The sequence below is a fragment of the Belonocnema kinseyi genome, chromosome 1, assembly GCF_010883055.1.
Source record: "Belonocnema kinseyi isolate 2016_QV_RU_SX_M_011 chromosome 1, B_treatae_v1, whole genome shotgun sequence".
NCBI classification, from domain to species: Eukaryota; Metazoa; Arthropoda; class Insecta; order Hymenoptera; family Cynipidae; genus Belonocnema; species Belonocnema kinseyi.
Window position 1 is genome coordinate 3,300,116 of NC_046657.1, and position 18,852 is coordinate 3,318,967.

Here is an 18,852-nt window from a genome sequence, read left to right on the forward strand (position 1 = left end):
TAAAGATTCTAAATATTGTTCTAAAATTGTTTAAAAAAATTATATATCTTCTTTGAAATATAAATTTTTCAATTAAAATACAAATTTCGGACAAAAAACACTCAAATGATCCAAAATTCTAATGACATTTGTTAGAAAATAACAAATTTTCAATGCAAAACTCCAACGTAACCTAAAACTGTAAACAAAATGATGAATTTTATTTGATATATAATTTTTTCATTAAAAATACAAATTTCGGAAGAAAAATACTAACATAACCTTATATTGTTCATAAAAAAAAGTTATTAATAAATTGTAAATATCCTTTAAAATAAAAAAAAAGATTTACAATTTTGACACAATTTGAGGTTATGTTAACATTTTTTGTCAAAAATCGATGATAAAAAAAAATAATAATCATGCTCGTTCTACTAGTAATATCATAAAATAAAAATTCGACTTACGCATTTCAGTAAGGCAATAATATAAAGAGGTAACAGTTTGAGATTGTCAGGAGCGATAAGACCTGTAACCGATGACGACTGCGCCAATTTATATGCCGACAGCATATCGATCGCAGCATTTATAAGAGCGTCTCTCGCATCCGACAAAGAAGACTGCAACGATCTGTCTACCGCCATTTTCGAAAGAAGTCCTATAATACATTGTGAATCTGCCGAGTATAAAATATCCGTCAGACTATTCGTCACTGGCAGACAAAGCGTGTGAACTCGTATTCTTCTCTCTCCTTGAAAGACAAAAAGTACATCGATTTGTAATATCGGCCTAAGATCTATTCTAGATCTTTTTAAAATTACATGTTTTTTCTGAAAAGAAATCTTCTCCTTCGCTCCGATGGAAATCGAAATCACAGAACTTCCGATTGACAGTCGGGTACTTTTCCTTTAAGCTACTAGAGATATCTTAAGCAGAATCATTTTTCAGAAATAATAATTTCCCGTAAGCTACTATAGATATCTGAAGAAGAATTCTTTATAAAAAATCCTTTACCTTAAGCTACTAGAGAGATCTGAAGAAGAATCCTTTATTGAAAACCCTTGCCCTTAAGCTATTAGAGAAATCGAAAAAAGAATCCTTTTTCAGAAAGAATTTCTCTTGTTCAAAAATACTTTCCCGCAAGCTACTAGAGAGATTTGAAAAAAAGTCCCTTATCAGAAATCCTTTCCCTTAAGCTACTAGAGAAATCGAAAAAAATCCCTATTCAGAGATAGTTTCCCTTAAGCTATTAAAAAAATAAAAAAATCCTTTTTCATAAATACTTTCCCTTAAGCTACCAAAGAGATCTTGAAAAATCCTTTTTCGGACACACTTTTCCTTAAGCTACTAGAGTGATCTGAGAAGAATCCTTTTTCAAAAATAGTTTCCCTTAAGCTACTAGAAAGATAAAAAAGACTCCTTTTTCATGAATATGTTCCCCTAAGCTACTGAAGAGATCTTAAACAAATCCTTTTTGATACATACTTTCCCTTAAGCGATTAAAGAGATCTAAAAAAGAATCTCTTATCCAAAAATTCTTTCCCTTAAGCTACTAGAGAAACCGAAAAAGAATCCTTTTTCAGAGACTGTTTCCCTTAAGCTGACAAAGAGATCTTAAAAAATCCTTTTTCAGGCATACTTTTCCTTAAGCTACTAAAGAGATCTGAAGAAGAATCCTTTATCAAAAATCCTTGCCCTTCAGCTACTAGAGAAATCTAAAAAAGAATCCTTTTTTAGAAATAGTTTCCCTCAAGCTACTAGAAAGATGAAAAAGAATTCTTTTTCATACATACTTACCCATATGCTATTCAAGAGATCTGAAGAAGAATCCTTTTTCAGAAATAATTTTTGTTTCAAAAATACTTTCCCGCAAGCTACTAAAGAGATCTGAAAAAGAATCCCTTATAAAAAATACTTTCCCTTAAGCTACTAGAGAGCTCTGAAGAAGAATACCTCATAAAAAATCCTTTCCCTTAAGCTACTAGGGAAATCAAAAAAAGAATGCTTTTTCAGAAATAGTTTCCCTTAAGCTACTAGAAAGATAAAGAAGAATCCCTTTTCATAAATACTTTCCCTTAAGGGCATGTACCGGCAGCATTGGTACGGCAGAGATCTACATTATCGGAAGGACAGAGAGCTGAAAACCTGTCCTACCCTCAAAATAGTGCGCATGCATAACCTTTTTTATTTAGCATAATAAAATTTTTTTATTATCCCTCAAAAAAGAGTTCAGGGATGTGCGTTATATTTTATAGCATCTCCAAATTCAGTTTAAAAAAATTATTATTTTATGGAAAAAAAGCCGGGGGACCTAGACTTGATTAGCCAAACAACAAAATATCACATGCTCTTAAGCTACTAGAGAGATCTTTAAAAAAACCTTTTTCAAAAATAGTTTCCCTTTTTCAAAAATATTTTCCGGTTAGCTACTAGAGAGATCTGAAGAAGAATTCTGATTCAGAAATAATTTCTCATTTTCAAAAATACTTTCACGCAAGCTACTAGAAAAATCTAAAGAAGAATCCCTTATAAAAAATCCTTTCCCTTAAGCTACTGGAGAAATCGAAAAAAGAATCATTTTTCAAAAATAATCCCCCTTTTTCAAAAATACCTTCCCGTGAGCTACTTGGGATGAAAGAAAAAGGAATCCTTTTTCAGAAATAATTTTCCCTTTTCAAAAATAATTTGCCATAAGCTACTGGAGAGAACTGAAGAAAAATCCTTTTTCAAAAATAGTTTCCCCTTTTCCAAAATACTTTCCCTGAAGCTACTAGAGAGATCTCAAGAAGAATCCTTCATGAAAAATCTTTTCCCTTAAGCTACTAGAGAGATCGAAAGAAGTATCGCTTTTCAGAAATACTTTTCCTTTTTCAAAAACAGTTTCCCATAAGCTACTAAAGAGATCTTAAGAAGATTCCTTTTTCAGATATAGTATCCCTTCAGATGCTAAAGAGATATTAAAAAGAATCATTTGAAAAAAAATACTTTCCTTTTTCAAAAATACTTTCTATTAAGCTATCAGAGAGATCGAAAGAAGAATCCTTTATTAAAAATCCGTTCCCTTAAGCTACTAGAGAAATCGAAAAGAATAAACCTTTTTCAGAAATAATTTCCCTTTTTCAAAAATAATTTCCTGTAAGCTACTAGAAAAATCGAAAGAAGTATCACTTTTCAGAAATACATTTCCTTTTTCAAAAATACTTTTCCGTAAGCTACTAAAGAGATCTTATGAAGAATCTTTTTCAGAAATAGTTTTCCTTAATCTACTAAAGAGATCGAAAGCAGAATCCTTTTTCAGAAATACTTTCCCTTAAGCTACTAGAGAGATAAAAAAACCTTTTTCAAAAATACTTTTCCCTTTTCAAAAATTGCTTCCTTAATCTACTAAAGAGATTAAAAGCAGAATCCTTTTTCATATATACTTTCCCTTAAGTTACTGTCGAGACCGAAAGAAGAATCTTTTTTAAAAATACTTTCCCCTTTTCAAAAATACAAAAAATAATCATTTTTCAGAAATACCTTTCCGTTTTCAAAAATACTTTCCATTAGCTATTCAAGAGATCTAAAGAGTAATCCCTTTTCAAAAATAGTTTTCCTAAAGCTACTAAAGAGATCTGAATATGAATCCTTATTCAGAAATACTCTCCCTCAAGCTACTAGAGAGCTCGAAAGAAAAATTCTTTTTCAGAAATACACGCATTATTTTGTCAGGTTGTCGCATGCAAAGTTTTTCAAGAAATCTGCATTATTATCAAAGAATAACAGAAATTCTTCACGTCTTTTCAGACCTCAAAATTGATGAGTAATCTCATTTACAAATAAGCAACAAAGATTGTTTGAAAACCCAAAATATGCCTATGTAGAGAATCTCTTGAAAGGAACAAAATAATCTTTCATTGATTAAAATCTATTTAAAATTACGTCTTTGATCTGATGCATATGAAAAACCAAAAAAATGGATGTAATTTTTTTTTGGGAATGCTCAAGACAATTTTTTAATATACTTATAATTAAATTAAAAGCAGTTCTCCTTTATCCAATTTTTTAATTGCCCACGGAGTTTGAGGTTATGTTTGTTATGTTAAATCGAGGGGAAACAAATACTAAAAACGGTGGATAATGCGAATTTTCCCACAAAAAGGATTAATTTTTAATAAAATTGTTAAATTTTTAACAAAATATATGAACTTTTGATAAAATTGTTGAATTTTTAATAAAATACATGAATTTCCCAGGAAGAAAGAAAAATTTTCGCCAAAAATGAAATAGTTCAATTTTCAGTTAAAATAATTACCTTTTAACAAACAAAAAATACCATTTAAACAATTTTTCAATTAAAACATGTTCAACTAAATTGAAGAGTCTTCAACCAGGAAAATTATTGTTTAACGAAGTAGTTCAATTACAAGAAAGTAATTGAACTATCAAATAAAAAATATAATTTTTCAACTAAAAATGGAATAAATTTGAATTTTCCATCAAAAACATGAAAAAAAAGAATTTTTTCACTAGAAAATAATTGAAAACTAATTGAATTACTGTACTTTTAAATTACTCCAGATTACCTGAATTACTCGGGATTACACCTTAATTAATTGTATTACCTAAATTACTTCGAAGTAGATTAATTACAAGTGGATTAACTGGATTACAAGTGGATTACTGTTCAATTTATAGGTGGATTACTTTTCAATTTGCAATTGGATTATCCTGGATTACAAGTGAATTCTCAAATTAAAGGGATTTCAAGTGAATCACTGTGGATTGCAAGTGGATCACCCTTTAATTTACAAGTGGATTACCGGGATGAAGAGTGGATTATCTGGATTGCAAATGTATTATTCTGAATTACAAGTTGATAATTCCAATTAAATGGATTACAAGTCGATACCAAGTCGATTATTCAGGATTACAAGTGGATGATTCCGATTAAATAAATCACAAGTGGATTTCTCTAGATTACAAGTAGATAATTTCGATTCAATGAATTACAATCGGGTTGCTCTTAAATTTACAAGTAGATTATGCTGGATTACAAGTGGATTAAACTGGATTACTCTGGATTACAAGTGGATTACGCGGGATTACAAGTGGATAATTCCGATTATGCTTGATTATAAGTGGATTAACCTGGATAATAAGTGAATTATGGTGGATTACAAGCGAATCAATCTAGGTTATAAGTGGACAATTGTGGATAACTGTGGATTACAAATGAAATAATCTGGCTTACGAGTAGATTAAATGGATTATAAGTGGATTAAAAGTGGATTATGCGGATTTCAAGTGGCCAATTCGATTAAATGGATCGCAAGTGGTTTATTCTGGATTACAAGTGGATTGCTTATCAACTTAAAAGTGGATTGATCTAAATTACCCTGGATTACAAGTGGATAATTCTGGGTTATAAGTGGACGATTGTGGATAACTGTGGATTAAATGTGAAATAATCTGGATTACGAGTAGAGTAAGCTGGATTATAAGTGTATTATTGTGGATTAAAAGTGGATTACGTGGGGTTTCAAGTGGATAATCCAATTAAATGGATTACAAATGGATTATTCTGGATTGCAAGTGGATAATTCCGATAAAATGGATTACAAGTGGATTACTCTGCATTAAGATGGATTGAAAGTGGATTACGAGGAATTACACGTGGATAATTCCGATTACGCTTGATTACAAGTGAATTAACCTAGATTATAAGTGGATTTAACTAGATTACAAGTGAATTACCGTTGCTTAAAAGTGGACAATTCCGATTAAATTAAATAAAATTGAATTACTCTTCAATTCACAAGTGGATTATATGGATTACAAGGGGATAATGGTGGATAGCTGTGGATTAAAAATGGATTAATCTTGATTACAAGTAGATTAAGCTGGATTATAAATGGATTACTTCGAATTAATGTGGATTAAGAGGGATTACAAGCGTATAAACCGATTAAATGGATTACAAATGAATTATTCAGTATTACAGTGGATTATTCCGGATCACAAGTGGATTGCTAATCACTTTACATGTGGATTAATCTAAATTACCCTTGGATTACAAGTGGATGATTCCGATTTAATGATTCTAGATTATAAGTGGATTAATCTGGATTACTATCGATAGAAAGTGAAATACGCGGGATACAAAGTAGATAATTCTGGACAAATGTGGATTAAAAGTGGATTACGCGGGATTACAAGTGATTTAATCTGGATTACAAGTAGATTAAGTCGGATTATAAGTGGATTACGCTGGATTAAAAGTTAATAATGCTCTTAAATGGATTACAAGTGTATTATTCTGGATTAAAAGTGGATTGCCCATCAACTTACATGTGGATTAATTTGAATTACAAGTGGATTAATCTGAATTACTAGTGGATTGCAAGTGGATAATTCCGATTAAATGGATTACAATTGGATTACTCTTCAAGTTACAAGTAGATTATTCTGGATTATAAGTGGATTACTCGGGACTACTATGCATTAAAAGTGAATTACGCAGGATTACAAGTGGATAATTCCGATTATGCTTAATTACGAGTGGATTATTCTGGATTATAAGTGAATTTCCGTGGATTACAAGTAGATAATTCCAATTAAATGAATTACAAGTGGATTACTCTTCAATTTACAAGTAGATTATGTTAGATTACAAGTGGATAACTCGGATTAAATAGACTCAAAGTGGATTACGTTGGATTACAAATGGTCAATTCTGGATTAAAAGTGGATCATTCTTCAATTTACAAGTGGACAATTCTGATTATATGAATTCCAAGTTAATTGCTCTCGATTACAAGTGGATGGCTGTGTATTACAAGTGGAAAAATATGCGTTACAAGTGGATTACTCTAATGAAATGAATTTCAAATAAATAATTGTGAATAAAAATATGATAATCTGGATTAAAAAATTGATTGCTGTACATGAAAAGTGGATTTCAAGAGATTACTCTAGATTACAAGTGAATTACTAGGGACTTCATGTGGGTTACTCCTATTATGTGGATTATACTGGAACACAGCGAAATACTCTAGATTACTCCGGTTTTCTAAGCGGATTACCAGAGCTTTTTCCCATCGTGTTAAATTAATTTTTGATTTTAAATATAAAATAAATTAAAGTTGAATGAATGCTCACCTTTGCTAGAAGTGTAGAGCAAGGCAGCTTGGAAACAGATGTTCTGAACGTCCGACAGATTTTCATCGATCGAAACTTGCATTCCGAATCCCGCATCTGGATTGACATTCGGCAGAGTGAGTAAATCAGTCGACCTCACGAAGAAATTCCCATGGAACGTGTGAATGCCTAATCCTCGGGTGCAACGAATTCTCATCACAGCCTCGAATCCTATTTTCCTCGTTAAATAGCGTCGCAACATTCGGTCGAGCGTTTCGCCAAATTGCGGCTTTGAACTTCGGAAAAGCGGAAGATGGTATATACAACCTCCGGAAAATTTACACATGCCGGCTGAAAAAAAAACAAAGTGAGAGAGAAATTCTCTTTACTTTGTTGCTTCTCAATGTAAAATTGCATTCCCCATCAGTTCCCGGTTTTTCCCAGTCTACTTTTTCTATTTTCCCGGTCAAATATTTTTAGTCTTAAAAAGTCCGTGGAATTGCAAACAAAAATGATAATCGTTTTAACCTTTAATAGCCATACTAGTGCGAATTCGCACCTCATGAACTTTATGTAACTTTCTGAAACCTTCTGTAACTTTCTACCGGCGTAGACCAAGGGTCTCTCCCCACTACGGCAAATATGCTGGTCACCTACGCTATTTTCTGCGTTAAGGCCAATATCATTCGCTTTGTTACCGCTCAGACAGCAACGTCGAAACTTTGAGGGAGTGCAAATTTGCACTAGTGTGGTAGCGGTGTTTGTGAAGTCGGTGCCTTTGAACTTTAAGTATTTGTATTGTCTCCATTGTAATAAGTGGAATTGTATTGAATGTAAGTATTTCAACATATTTTTCTGTTTTTAATATAAATTTGAGAAATACTTGATGATTTTCTCATATTTTTGAAGAAATTTTCAAGTACTATTTTTTGTGTATAAACCATAAAATAATTGAAGAAAAATGTACATTATCATTACAGAATGTCCGAAGGACAGAATTTACGTTATAATTTACGTAATTATAAGGCAGTTCAGGCATTAAATTTGGAAGAAAACGCTGGTGAAGAGGAAGAGCATCTTAAAATATACCCCATTTTCAACCTCTCCTAAAAACATATTTGATTTCCTGTTATGATACAGCCATATTTTTTTATTGAAGTGTATCATTTCAACTTTAATTCCCAAACAAAATGATTAATTTCGGTTAAATAAAAACAAAATGGTAATTTTTTGAAGAAAACACTATTTTGTAAACATTTTGTTTTGAATTTGATGTATTTTTATTGCTTAATTTGTTCTTTTTGTAGTCAAATCTATTTTCATTGAATTCCTTCGTAATTTCTTCCCCAAAAGTACCCATTATACATTAAATTTGGATTAGTTACTTCCGAGATATTGAATTTCAAAGATTACAAATCCCAAATCACACTAGTGTGGTTACTACGTATACTGAATTGAGGTGTGGTTACTAAGGGTTAAATTTGTTTCATCTACACTGCGATACAATTATTATTAATTTTTTCTAACCTAGACTTAATAAATAAAATTTTTTTTAAATTCAAATTAAAATAATAATAATAAAAATAATAATAAACTTACAGAGAGTGGCTAAATCGCTATACTGGCAATTTAGGAGGAACAAATCAACGGCTATTTGCTGACTGCTGCAATCGAGGGCGATCCGTTTGTAAAAGTCTGTGACGGGATTTAGGTGAGGAACGTCTTTGCTCGTTCGCGTGTTCGGGTCTTCCCTCGACTGTAAAGCACCTGGTCCCAGATTGGGAAGGCAAGTTTGGAAAACGGCTATGCGACCTCCGGTTGGGGCCTAGCAATAAATCATTAATTGCCGTTTACAATAAATCTGTATAAAAATCCCGTGTCACGATGTTTGTCACCGCTAAACTCCGAAACTACTTGGCCGATCTTGATGAAATTTTGCACACTGTGTGTAATTTGCTCGAACATAAAGGATAGGATACTTTTTATCTCATTTAATTACCTCAATATTTTTTTAATTGCAAATTAAATGTCTTTATTTGTAACTTCCATAAGTTTCTAATAGATGGCGGTGTGAGTTAGTTCGTTGACCGCAACTTCAACAGTTCACGTTATCTAGGTTGGATAAATAGCCAATAGATGGCGCCAAGTTTAGTATAATGTCAATTAACGTATTCTAACTGAGCCACAGCTACGTGTGGCTGGGGCTGCTCATCCAAACAGTAGCATTTCCAACATTTTTAAGCATTTTAAAAAGATGAGCTTTCCAACAAATGAGATGATTTTTTAACGAAAAAGATAGGTTTTCAACCAAGAAGATTTATTTTCTACCGCAAAAGATGAATTTCCAAAAAAAATACATGAATTTTTAACCAAGAAGATTAATCTTCTACCCGTAAAGGCGAATTTTTAACAACTTACATTAATTTTCAACTGAATAGTTCAAATTTTTACCAATTTGTAGAATTCTCAAGCCCAAAATACGAATTTTCTACAAAAAAAAAATGAATTTTTAACTAAACTGTTACATTTTTCAATCATATAAATGATTTTTTAACAAAGAAAATTAATTTTCTACCAGAAAAGGCGAATTTTTAACAAATTAAATCAGTTTTTAAGCAAATAGTTAAATTTTCAGGTGAGAAAGTCACTTTTCGATAATGAAAAAAGAATTTTAAACAAAATTATATAAATTTTCTACTAAATAGTTCAATTTTCTTTGAAACTGTTGAATTATCAAGTCGAAAATACTAATTTTTTAGAAAAGCCTTAAATTTTTGAGTAAACGGTTACATTTTTAACAATATAAATAATTTTTCAACCAAAAAATGAATGTTTATTTTTAAAAACTCACTTTTCTACGAAAAAATACGAATTGTTAACAATTTATATAAATTTTTATATAAACAGTTACACTTTGTATGCAATTGCTGAATTTTCGAGCCGAAAATACATATTTTCTACAACACGGTTTAATTACGAATTTTCTAGAAAACGGTTTCATTTTTTACCAAATAGTTATTTTTCAAACAAAAAAATTTTCTAACAGAAAAGGCGAATTTTCAACGAAATAAATAATTTTTTAACCAAAAAATTGAATCTTCATTTTTTTAAACTCACTTTTCTACCAAAAAAGACGAATTGTTAACAATTTATATAAATTTTTAACTAAACAGTTGCATTTTTTTAATAAAAAGGTGCATTTTCAACCAAGATCACATTTCAGCTACAAATTACATCAATTTTTAACAGAATAGTCAAAATTGTCTTCAAAAATTGTGAAATTTTCGAGCCGAAAATACTATTTTTTTTTACAAAACAGTTGAACTTTAACCAAAAAATTTCATTTTTTAACGAAATAGTTGATTTTTCAAACAAGACATATAATTTTCTACCAGAAAAGGCAAATTTTCAACAAAATATATCAATTTTTTAAACAAACAATAGATTTTTCAACAAAATTGTTGAATTTTCAAAAAAGAAGATCAGTTTTCTGCCAAACTGTGTAACTTTCGAGCTGAAAATACATATTTTTAACAAAACAGTGGAGGATTGAAAAAAAAAAGTTGCATTTTTTACCAAACAGTTGATTTTGCAACAAAGAAAATAAATTTTTTACAAGAAAAACGGATTTTTCAAGAAATAAGATCATTTTTTAAAGAAATAGTTGATTTTCCAACCAAGAAAATTAATTTCCTGCAGGAAAACATGAATTATCAACACAATAGATTAGAATTTAACAAAATAGTTGAATATTCAATCAAGCAGGTGAGTTTTATACCAAAAAAGATGAATTTTTAACAAAATTATATCAATTTCCAATCAAAAATGTCATTTTACTACCAAAAAAGACCATTTTTATAACAAAATTATGTAAATTTTTTACCAAATTGATGAAGTTCAAGCCGCAAATATGAATTTTCTACACAAAAAGTTAATTTTTCGCCTTAAAACTTGCATTTTTAAATGAAATACTTCATTTTTCACCAAAGAAATAAAAATAATTTTCTATTAGAAAATGCGAATTTTCAGCAAAATAAATGAATTTTTAACCATGAAGATCAATTTTCTACCAAAAAGATGAATTTTTAATAAATATATATGTAAATAGTACAATTTTCGATGAAATTATTGAAATTTCCAACAATAAAATTAATTTTTTACCAGAAAAGCCGAATTTTCAACAAATTAGATAATTTTTTAACAAAATAGTTGATTTTTCTACCAAAAAAGAAAATAATTTTCTACAAGAAAAGGCAAATTTTTTACGAAATAGATTTATTTTAACAAAATTGTTAAATTTTCAATCAAGAATGCCACTTTACTAACAACAAAAAAACATTTTTCTAACAAAATTATGTAAATTTTCAATTAAATAATTAATTTTTCTACCAAATTGTTGATGTTCGAGACGCAGTTACGAATTTTCAACAAATTAGATAATTTTATAACCAAATAGTTGAATTTTCAAATAAGAACCACACTTTTCTACCTAAAAAGACGAATTTTTCACGAAAATTATATAAATTTTTATCTAAACAATTAAGTCTTCTACCAGAAAAGGCGAATTTTCAACAAAACAGATAATTTTTTAACCGAATAGTGGTTTTTTCAACAAAATTGTTGAATTTTAAATCAATTTTCTCCAAAAAAAAAACGAATTTTCAACAAATTAATCAATTTTTAAATAAATTTAGTACAATTTTTTAAGAAACTGTTGAATTTTCGCCCCAAAAATACGATTTTCTACAAAACACTTGAATTTTCAACCGAGCAGTAGGCATCTTTTAATTAGATTTTTCATTTTTCAACAAAGAAAATAAATTATATGCCAGAAAAGACAAATTTTCATCAAAATGGAACAATTTTTAACCAAAATGTTAAATTTTCAACTAAGATCACTTTTCTATAAAAAAAAAACGAATTTTTAACAAACTATATAAATTGTTTATTAAATAGTTAAAAAATTTTCATAATTGTTTAATTTTCAAGCCGAAAATACAAATTGTTTACAAAACAGTTGAATTTTCAACTAAACAATTGCATTTTTCAACAAAATTTATGTAAGAAAAATGAATTTTAAACAAATTATCAACATTTTTAATTAAACAGTTCAATTCTCATCAAATAGTTTCATTTTTTAACCAAATGGTTGATTTTTCAACCAAGAAAATTAATTTTCTCTCAGAAAAAAATAGTTGAATTTTCAAACAAGAAGATTAATTTTATACTAAAAAAAAAAAAAAAAAAAAACGAATTTTCAACAAATTACGTAAATTTTCAACAACGCACTTTGAAAAATGGATGTAATTTTGCTCCAAACTTTAATTTATTTATTTTTAGTTTATTAATTCTTTTCTTTCCGACAAGTTTGAACTAAATAGTTGAATTTGAAACCAAGAAAACTAATTTAAACTAATTTACTAATTTACATAATTTACATAATTTTGTTATAAAAATGGTCTTTTTTGGCACAAAAGTAATCTTCTTGATTGAAAATCCAACTAATTTGTTAAAAGCAGATCTATTTCGTCAAAAATTCGCTATTTCTGGTAGAAAATTAATTTTCTTTGTTGAAAAATCAAATATTTGGTTAGAAATTCAACATTTTTGTAGAAAATTCGTATTTTCGGCTCGAAAATTCAACAATTGAGTGGAAAAAAAATATTTACTTGAAAATTTATCTTTTGATTAATTTTCTTTGTTTAAAAGTCAAGTATTTAGATAAAAATTCAACTGTGTTTTTAAAAATATTTATTTTCAGCTTGAAAAATACATAATTTGGTAGAAAACTGATCTTTTTAGTTGAAAAATCAAATATTTGTTTAAAAAATTGATATAATTTGTTGAAAATTTGCCTTTTTGGTAGAAAATTAATTATCTTTGCTGAAAAATCAACTATTTGGTTAAAAATCCAAGTGTTTTGTAGAAAGTTCGTGTTTTCAGCTCGAAAATTCAATATTTCGATAAAAAATGTAATTATTTAGTTGAAAATTTCTATAATTTCTTAACAATTCGTCTTTTTTGGTAAAAAAAAAAGTTAAATTCAACTATTTAGTTAAAAATGTATCAATTTTGTTAATAATTTATCTCTTCTGGCGGAAAATTATTTTTTATTTTTTTGTTGTTTAAAATTCCACTATTTTGTTAAAAATATGTCTTTAACTATTTTTTTGAAAATTCATCTTTTCTGATATAAAATTATATTTTTTGCTTTAAAAATCAACTATTTGGTTAAAAATGAACCTATTAGGTTAAAAATAAAAATATTTTGTTAAAAATTGATCTATTTTTTAAATTTAATTTGTTTCTTCTGATAGAACATTAATTTGCCTATTTTAAAAGTCAACTATTTTATTAAAAACTGCAACTCTTTGGTTAAAATTCAACCGTTTTGTAAAAAATCGTATTTTCGACTCGAAAATTCAACAATTGAGTGAAAAAAAATTATTTACTTGAAAATTTATTTTTTAATTAATTTTCTCTGTTTAAAAGTCAAGTATTTAGATAAAAATTCAACTGTGTTTTTAAAAATATTTATTTTCATCTTGAAAAATACACAATTTGGTAGAAAACTGATCTTTTTAGTTGAAAAATCAAATATTTGTTTAAAAAATTGATATAATTTGTTGAAAATTCGCCTTTTTGGTAGAAAATTATCTTTGCTGAAAAATCAACTATTTGGTTAAAAATCCAAGTGTTTTGTAGAAAGTTCGTGTTTTCGGCTCGAAAATTCAATATTTCGATAAAAAATGTAATTATTTAGTTGAAAATTTCTATAATTTCTTAACAATTCGTCTTTTTTGGTAAAAAAAAGTTAAATTCAACTATTTAGTTAAAAATGTATCAATTTTGTTAATAATTTATCTCTTCTGGCGGAAAATTATTTTGTATTTTTTTGTTGTTTAAAATTCCACTATTTTGTTAAAAATATGTCTTTAACTATTTTTTTGAAAATTCATCTTTTCTGATATAAAATTATATTTCTTGCTTTAAAAATCAACTATTTGGTTAAAAATGAACCTATTAGGTTGAAAATAAAAATATTTTGTTAAAAATTGATCTATTTTTTAAATTTAATTTGTTTCTTCTGATAGAAAATTAATTTGCCTATTTTAAAAGTCAACTATTTTATTAAAAACTGCAACTCTTTGGTTAAAATTCAACCGTTTTGTAAAAAATCGTATTTTCGACTCGAAAATTCAACAATTGAGTAAAAAAATATATTTACTTGAAAATTTATATAATTTTATTAAAAATTCATCTTTTTTGGTATAAATTCTTGAGTGAATATTCAACTATTTTGTTGAAAACTGATATATTGTGATGATAATTCATGTTTTCTGGTAGGAAATTAATTTTCTTGATAGAAAAACCAACTATTTCGTTAAAAAATGATCTAATTTGTTGAAAATTCGGCTTTTCTTGTAAAAAATGTATTTCCTTTGTTGCAAAATCAACCATTTGGTTGAAAAATGCTACTATTTCAAAACTCTGACAGAAAAGGCGAATTTTTAAAAAAATATATGAATTTTTTTAACAAATAGTTGATTTTTTTCACAATTTTGTTGAAAAATCAAATATTTGTTTAAAAAATTGATATATTTTGTTAAAATTCGCCTTTTCTGACGGAAAATTATATTTCTTGATTAAAAAATTAACTATTTGCTAACAAAATGAAACTGTTTGGATAAAATTCAACTGTTTTGCAAACAAATTCGTATTTTCGGCTCGAAAATTTAACAATTTAGTTAAAAAAATTAATTATTTACTTCAAAATTTATATAAATTATTACCAATTCGTCTTGTTTGTTAGAAAAGTGAGTTCATTAAAACAAAAATTCAATTTTTTAGTCAAAATATGATTTATTTTGTTGAAAATTCGCATTTTTGAGAAGAAAGTTAATTATCTTGGTTGATAAGTCAAATATTTGCTTAAAAATGAAACCGTTTTCTAGAAAATTTGTATTTTTTGGCTAGAAAATTCAATAATTTGGTTCAAAATTTATATAAATTTTTAACAGTTCTCATTTTTTTATAGAAAACAGAGTTTTTAAAAATTAAAAATTCAGTTTTTTGGTTGAAAAATTATTTCTACTGTTAAAAATGTAACAGTTTACTTGAAAATTCAAGGTTTTTTTTTAGAAAATTCGTATTTTCAGCTCGATAATTCGACAGTTTGGTAGAAAAAAATAATTATTTATTCGAAAATTTATATAATTTTGTTAAAAATTCATTTTTTTGGCAGAAAACTGATCGTCTTAATGGAAAATTCAACTATTTGGTTAAAAATTCAAGCGTTTTGTAGAAAATTCGTATTTTCGGCTCGAAAATTCAACAATGGAGTGAAAAAAAGAATATTTACTTGAAAATTTATATAATTTTGTTAAAAGTTCATCTTTTTTGTTAAAAATATGTATTTTCGGTTCAAAATCTAAACAATTATGTAGAAAATTTAACTATTTAATAAAAATATTAAATTATTTCTAAAAAAAATCGCTTTTTTTGTGAAAAAATGATCTTTTTGGTAGAAAATTAAGCTATTTGATCACAAATCTAACTATTTTCTTGAAAATTCATCTTTTCTGATATAAAATTATATTTCTTGCTTAAAAAATCAACTATTTGGTTAAAAATGAATCTGTAAGGTTGAAAATTAAAATATTTTGTGAAAAATTTATCTATTTTTTAAATTTAATTTGCCTTTTCTGGTAGAAAATTAATTTACCTATTTTAAAAGTCAACTATTTTGTAGAAAATTCGCCATTTCTGGCAGAAAATTAATTTTCCTTGTTGAAAAATCACTATTTAGCTAAAAAATGATCTATTTCGTGTCGAAAATTGGCCTTTTCTTGTCGAAAATTCGTCTTTTTGGTAGAAAATTGATCTCCTTCATTGAAAATTCATTTATTTTGTTGAAAAATCAAGTAGTTTATTGAAAAATGCAAGTCTTTATACGAAAAATTAACTTTTTTTGTAGAAAATTCGTAACTCCGGCTCAAACATCAACAATTTGGTAGAAAAATTAACTATTTAATTGAAAATTTAACTATTATGTTAAAATAGATCTATTTCGTAAAAAATTTGCCTTTTGTTGTAGAAAATTAATTTTTTTTTGGTAGAAAAAAAAACTATTTCGTTAAAAAATTATCTAATTTGTTGAAAATTCGGCTGTTCTGGTAAAAAATTAATTTTCTTGTTGGAAATTTCAATAATTTCAGAGAAAATTGTACTATTTACATATGTATTTATTAAAAATTCATCTTTTTGGTAGAAAATTGATCTTCTTGGTTTAAAATTAATTTATTTTGTTGAAAATTCGCATTTTCTCATAGAAAATTATTTTATTTTTATTTAATTCTTTGGTGAAAAATGAAGTATTTTATTTAAAAATGCAAGTGTTTTGGCGAAAAATTAACTTTTCGTTATAAGAATGGTCTTTTTTGGTAGTAAAGTGAAATTCTCGATTGGAAATTTATGTAATTTTGATGAAAATTCATCTTTTTTGGTATAAAACTGATCTATTGTGTTGATAATTCATGTTTTCTGGTACGAAATTAATTTTCTTGGATGAAAAATCAACTATTTCGTTAAAAAATTATCTAATTTGTTGAAAATTCCGTTTTTCTTGTAAATAAATTTATTTTCTTTGTTGCAAAATCAACAATTTGGTAAAAAAAGCAACTGTTTGTTTCAAAACTCAACTATTTTGTTAAAAATATGTATTTTCAGCTCAAAAATTACACCGCTTGATAGAAAATGGATCTTCTTAGTCGAAAATTCAAAAATTTGGTTGAAAAATCAATTATTTGTTTAAAAAATTGATATATTTTGTTGAAAATTCGCCTTTTTTGGTAGAAAATTATATTTCTTGTTTGAAAAATCAACTATTTCATTAAAAAATGAAGTTTTTTAGTTAAAGTTCAACTGTTTTGTAAAAAAATAGAGTATTTTCGGCTCGAAAATTCCAAAATTTTCGAAGACAATTTTGACTATTCTGTTGAAAATTTATATAATGTGTTAAAAATTAGTATTTTGTGGTAGAAACGTGATCTTGGTTGAAAATGCACCTTCTTGTTCAAAAAATCCAACTGTTCAGTTAAAAATTTTTATAAATTGTTAACAATTCGTCTTTTTGGTAAAAAAGTGAGTTTAAAAAAATGAAAATTCAATTTTTTTATTAAAAAATGATTTATTTTGTTGAAAATTCGCCTTTTCTGTTAGAAAATTAATTTTCTTTTTTGAAAAATCAACTATTTCGTTAAAAATTCAAGCGTTTTGTAGAAAATTCGTATTTTCGGCTCGAAAATTTAACAATTTAGTAAACAAATTTAATTATTTACTTGAAAATTAATATAATTTTGTTAAAAATTCATTTTTTTGGTGTGCAAGTGACATTCTTGATTTGAAATTCAACTATTTTGTTAAAAACTGTTGACAATTCATGTTTTCTGGCAGAAAATTAAATTCTTTGTTGAAAAATCAACTATTTGGTTAAAAAATGCAACTGCTTTTTTCAAAACTCAACTGTTTTGTAGAAAATATGTATTTTCAGCTCGGAAATTACACAATTTGGTAGAAAAGTTACATAATTCTGTTAAAAATTCATCTTTTTGGCAGAAAAGTGACCTTTTTTGAAAATTCAACTATTTTGTCGAAAATTCACCTTTTCTGGTAGAAAATTAATTTTCTTTGTTGAAAAATTCAAGTCTTTTGTAGAAAATTAATCTTCTAGGTTGAAAATCCAAAGTTCTGGTGGAAAATAGAGGACTTTTCGGGAAATTTTATGTAAATTAGGGAATTTTTTTTTTAATTCTCCAAATATCGCAGTTTTAGAATTTAAAAAAATATATAAATAAATAAATAAAAAGGCCTGTAGTTTAGATTTAATTAAAGTTCGTAAAAAGAAAAAAAAAAGGATTACCATAAGTTTATAAGCTGCCTGCAATCCGGCTCCTAACGCACTCTGGATGTCGTGCGTTCCTTCAAATTTCGTGGGCAATTGCTCGAGTAAATCTCGAACGAGGACTTCTCTTTCTTTCAAATTCACTATCAGATTCTCAGGACAGGGTAGAAAAACGTCTGAAAAACAAGGGATATTCCCGATTTTCATTTTTTCTACTGACAATTTTTATAAAAAAATAAAATAAAAAATAAATATATCACACATATATAAGGCTCGACACGAAAAATTTGTAAAAAGTTATTCCATTTTTCTGCCATAAAACTAGGAGTAGTTTTTAGTTAAGTTTCCAAATTTTCGTTCCTTTCTTGAAGAAAAATGAGAAATTAAAATATATCTCAAAATTTGATTCATTGAAAAAAAAATTGAGAAATTAATTAATGTACAAATTATGAATCTTAACTTGTTGAGACAAAAAAAAAATCGGTGGATTTTTCTCCAAATTTATAAATCGCAATTTCTAAATGAGAAAATTTAATTCTGATAATTTATTCCTAAAAATTCAAAAAAATCGATTTAGTAAATCAAAATGTTGAAATAAGTAATTCCATTTAGTGATAAAAATTATTTATAAATTTTTCTAAAAAAAAATTAATCTAATATAAATAAATATAAGTAATAATAATAAAATTTTATTAAAATGGAACATTTTAATTTTAATTCTTTTTTAATACTGGAAAATAATTCTGTTCTCAGTATTTTTATTAGGATTCCTATTTTCGTGTTGAGAAATTGAACATTTTTGTAGAAAATTCGTCTTTTTTGAAAAATATGTCATGTTTTTTTTTTTTTTT

The 18,852-nt window shown here is 26.9% G+C and overlaps 1 protein-coding gene across 3 annotated transcripts in view; it reads right to left on the bottom strand.

Moving 5' to 3' along the window:
• Nucleotides 1-18,852, bottom strand: part of LOC117182273 (protein transport protein Sec24A) — an 82,959-nt gene that overhangs the window by 13,818 nt on the left and 50,289 nt on the right. For all 3 annotated transcript variants that reach the window (XM_033375428.1, XM_033375509.1, XM_033375591.1), the window contains exons 10-13: nucleotides 18,020-18,177; nucleotides 8,698-8,923; nucleotides 7,120-7,449; nucleotides 447-730 (exon numbers count right to left, since the gene is read on the bottom strand). In XM_033375428.1, the coding sequence (XP_033231319.1) occupies nucleotides 447-730; nucleotides 7,120-7,449; nucleotides 8,698-8,923; nucleotides 18,020-18,177 (998 nt within the window). The remainder of the gene's footprint in view (nucleotides 1-446; nucleotides 731-7,119; nucleotides 7,450-8,697; nucleotides 8,924-18,019; nucleotides 18,178-18,852) is intronic.